The 4,099-nt window shown below is 36.5% G+C and overlaps 1 protein-coding gene across 1 annotated transcript in view; it reads right to left on the bottom strand.

The window, feature by feature from the left end:
* The window catches only part of LOC103621377 (hippocampus abundant transcript-like protein 1), an 18,957-nt gene extending 15,208 nt beyond the window's left edge, over window positions 1–3,749 (bottom strand). Inside the window, 1 exon segment of the mRNA XM_008640175.2 lies at window positions 3,117–3,749. Within this exon segment, the coding sequence (XP_008638397.1) occupies window positions 3,117–3,125 (9 nt within the window). The 5' untranslated portion in view covers window positions 3,126–3,749.
* Window positions 3,750–4,099: the final 350 nt, after the last annotated feature.

Here is a 4,099-nt window from a genome sequence, read left to right as displayed (position 1 = left end):
CTGTGGGAGGGGAATTTTGACGTAAAACGCCGGGGGGGGGGGGGGGGAAAAAGCATTATTTTCATCAGAAGAGACAGGAGAAAGTTGATTCCCAGTTTAAATTTGATTTGTAAAACAGGATAGCTCTATGAGGACTTGTTAAGAAAAAGTATCCCATCCCAAAATAAAAACTAAAAGAAGAGAAAAAAAAAACCAAAACCCAAACCCCTGGAACAAGCAGAACAAAAAAGTATCTTCTACCTCTTTTCTGTCTTCACAAGAAAATGGAAACAAGATTTAAGATCAATTTATTGGCATAAATTCCTCTGCTGGCAAAGACTGTAATGCAGAGATAGTCTGGGACACTTTGCTCAAAAAGAGGATCAATGTAAGCAAAAACCATCTCCATGTGGTACAAGTTACAAAATTTTTACGCAGATAATTCCTTCAAAAGGTTGACTCAAACATCGTTGATATTTAGGAGTGAAAATGAGATTCAGCTAACTTGCACTGATGAGGAAAAAACAGTGCTACATTCACAATGGAACAAATAGCAGCTATTAAATAGCCATACAGTTAGAAACACCTCCAATTAACAAGCAGATGCTTAAAAATACCAGCAAGAATTCTGAGTGTTTAAATACAGCTACGAATTCACGTAAGGTGCTTTACCAGCAGTCTTAATTCAAGGGCAAGAATGTTAATCTACGCTAAACAGATTTACCATAAATATGCAAGAGAGTTAAGGGGCCTCAGAGGCGCTACCAGGTTGACTAAAAAAAGTTATTGTGATGTTCAAAGCACATATGCACAAAAATTTACATTCAAACAAAATTCACATTAATTTGCTCCTGATATTTATAAATAAGTGCCACCAACTACAAAAATTACTTACACGTATACTGAGAAAGTGTCACTGAAAAGTACCAGCATTATTTTTCTAGGAAGACTGAGATTCTCAAATCATAGGTTTAATAAAAGTGGTGGTTCTCATATTAATTATTGGGCAGATAATTCTCCTTATTTACATCACTTTTCCCTTCTGGTATCGTATTTTGGTTAGATATTTGGAACAAATTTTCACCTATTAGAACAGTAATCTTATGATACTAATTAAGGAAAAAAAAAGTCAGTATTCAAATTACAGATCTAAAGCAGGTGTCTTCTAAGTTAAAGGAAAAAAAATAAACCAAAACAAACAAAAATAGGAAACTCAGAGAGTCAAATCTAATTACCTGTCAACTGTTTTCTAGTATTTTTTCCTGAAAGACAACCACTTAAGTTCAAGTTTTCGAGATTAACCTGTTACTTTATAGACAAGAGAAATGCAAGTTGACAGAATGGTAGAGGGAACTGCTATACTCAAGTTCTACCAATAGATACATATTGCAAAAAAATATGTATTGAAGACAGAACATGTCATTAAGTAATTAATATTGCTTATGGTAATTTTCTAACATTGGCATAAAAGTCCATAAATAAAAGTAATGTCCATAAGCTTTGGGCAGTCTTTGACCAGAACAGCCTTTGTGTGCTTTATAAACACCTTAAATCTTTTCTTCTGCAAGTATAGTGTCATGTAACAAACAGTACAGCTTTGCTGACATATGTCAAAAGAAGTGAAAAAGCAATTTAAAGAATGAACTTTAAATAATCTCAGCTCTTAAAAATACACACGATGTATTTTCATAGTATACAACATTTTAATTAGATTGAAAGTTGACAATGACCTGCAGAATCATGAAAAAAACACAAGAATTGAGTAACCACAAGCTTTGACCAAACAGGCCAGCCATTTCCATTTCTGCCCTTCCTACATGACAAACCTGCTTGAGCAGAAGTGGGCAGCTGGCACTTCAAAGGCTGACCTCTGCTCAGAAGAAATCTCTACATGACTTCTAATACTGCTGCCTGATAACCAGGCCAATGTAAGCTACCACAAACACATCATAAAACAGAAAGGTGCAAAGTATCAAACCAGACTTGAAATTATATATACCCAACAGCAGACTTTCAGTGCATGCAAAGCTGATTACAAATAAAGATGAACACCCTCAACCATGCACCTATTCCAACTGGAGTATACTACTGGAGAACTATTGAAGAACCCACCTAATATACAGTATTATTAAAATGGGTGGGGGTTTGCAGATCTGTAAGAATTATAATTTGCACATTTATCCTTTTAAAAGAGAAGTGTCGAACTTGGGCCAGTTGAAATTGAGCACTTTAGTTAAGGAAAAAAGCAAAGAAAAAGAAAATATAAGAAAGACCACACAGTAAGCTTCCCCGTATTTTGACACCAGGAAGACAAGATGTCAGGACAGTCATTTTGTGAGACACCTGCTTTATGGAAATGTGTTAACTCTTTATGTGAACTTTTTTATTACTAAGTTATGTTAAGAAGTTCAGTGACTGTCTTTGGAAAGGTTAGACAAACACATTCCAAGAGTTATTTACATTATTTTATTTGTAGTTTGGAGAAGGAAAGAAATTAACTCTTTCGATCCCACAAAACTTTGCCTGCCATGTATTCAAAGTGGTCTCAGATACCAGCTGATGAAAACCTGGACTAATAGACCTCTTGCAACTGCTCATAGGCAGGCCCTACTAAAATAAATGAGATCCATGTCTTCAAACATATCCTATTACCAAGCACTCAAATTTTCTGTTCATCTGGAAAATAACCAGAGCAGATTAAATACTTACGAAATCAATTTCTTACATGAATGCCTTTACATTTTACTGTAAATTATATGCTGGCAGAACAGTCAGCCCACAGAAGTATACACAGTTAACAAAGGGTTGCATAGTTTATTCACTTGTTACAACAGGAAGATGAGTTGAACTACGAAGACTTTAAAAAGCCAGAATTTGCAGAGATACTTGTGATCAATAGACTAAACTGGTGTCACTCTAAAAGGCAAATAAGAGTTAAAGACTAGTACAGAAGAGTTAATTTATTTTTCCTCATCTTATAGTCTTTCAGCAGTCCAGATCTCAGGTGTTAAGGCTTCTGGAATTCAGATAATGAGACACGCACTAATGTAAAGCAAATTAAATCCCAAATCCCTAGGAATTAGCAAATTAACATTTGTCACTATCACCAAGATTAACAGTTGATGAATGATACTTACTGTTAGCATTGGAGTTGTCAAGAGCCCCCAGGCAAAGAATTCTAGAAATATGACCACCACGGCATGGTATACACTTGGCCGACCGATACCCTGTTGCTAAGAAACAAAAACATATGAAGTGGTTGTACCCACCCGGGTCGTTACATAAGCAAGTATCTCTTGCAAACAATGTTTTGAGCATAACCAGTTTGCATGACCTATTAACCAAGCCCTTGGGAACAACAATAAGCCAAACAAGCAAGGAGAAACTGTTCTGTATTACAAAACAATTAAAGACCTCTAGGGAACTTGAAAAAGTTTATTCCCTTGAACACTTGCTGACTGAAAACAATTATTTACCCTATTCCTGACACTGCGCTGTACTGCTCTCACCTCCAACATGCCTTTAGGCTTCCTCCCCCCTCGAGCATTATTCACAACCCTTCCACAACAGGGTGACAAATGCTTCCTGCTTCCTCTGATGCCATGATGATTTTTTGCCTTTTCTCTTATACCCTTTTTATATACCTTTTCATAGCTTTTTGTATTCTCAGTGGTTTTTAGCCTACATTCTTAGACTTACTTTGTTAAGTCAGGAGACTGAACATCTTAGAAGCCCCAGACACCAAGGTTCTCTCCAGAACACATTCTGTAAACCAAGATAGAACCATCCAGGGGAAGGTTCCTTGGGGAGGAGGGGGCTCACTCGAGCCTCTCATTGGGGAATCTTTGATAGATATGCTAATTAGTAAGACCTATAATGTTATACCCTATCTATTGTGGGTGTGCACTGCAGTGTGCTTTTCAGTGCATTCCACCTGGACGTGGTGCACCTAAAGATCCTTAAAATAAATACTGAGGTAAAACTCCTTTTTCCCTTCTAACCATGCTTGATTCCTGATTCAAGACCAGGAAAAGGCATCACTTCCACAAGTGACAACAAGACAGATCCACTTTATTAAGTCACAGCATTGTTTCAACAAAACTATGACAATGTCCATAAT

This window comes from Corvus brachyrhynchos, unplaced genomic scaffold (assembly GCF_000691975.1).
Source record: "Corvus brachyrhynchos isolate BGI_N302 unplaced genomic scaffold, ASM69197v1 scaffold408, whole genome shotgun sequence".
Taxonomy (NCBI): Eukaryota; Metazoa; Chordata; class Aves; order Passeriformes; family Corvidae; genus Corvus; species Corvus brachyrhynchos.
This window is presented reverse-complemented; position numbering and strand designations above follow the sequence as displayed.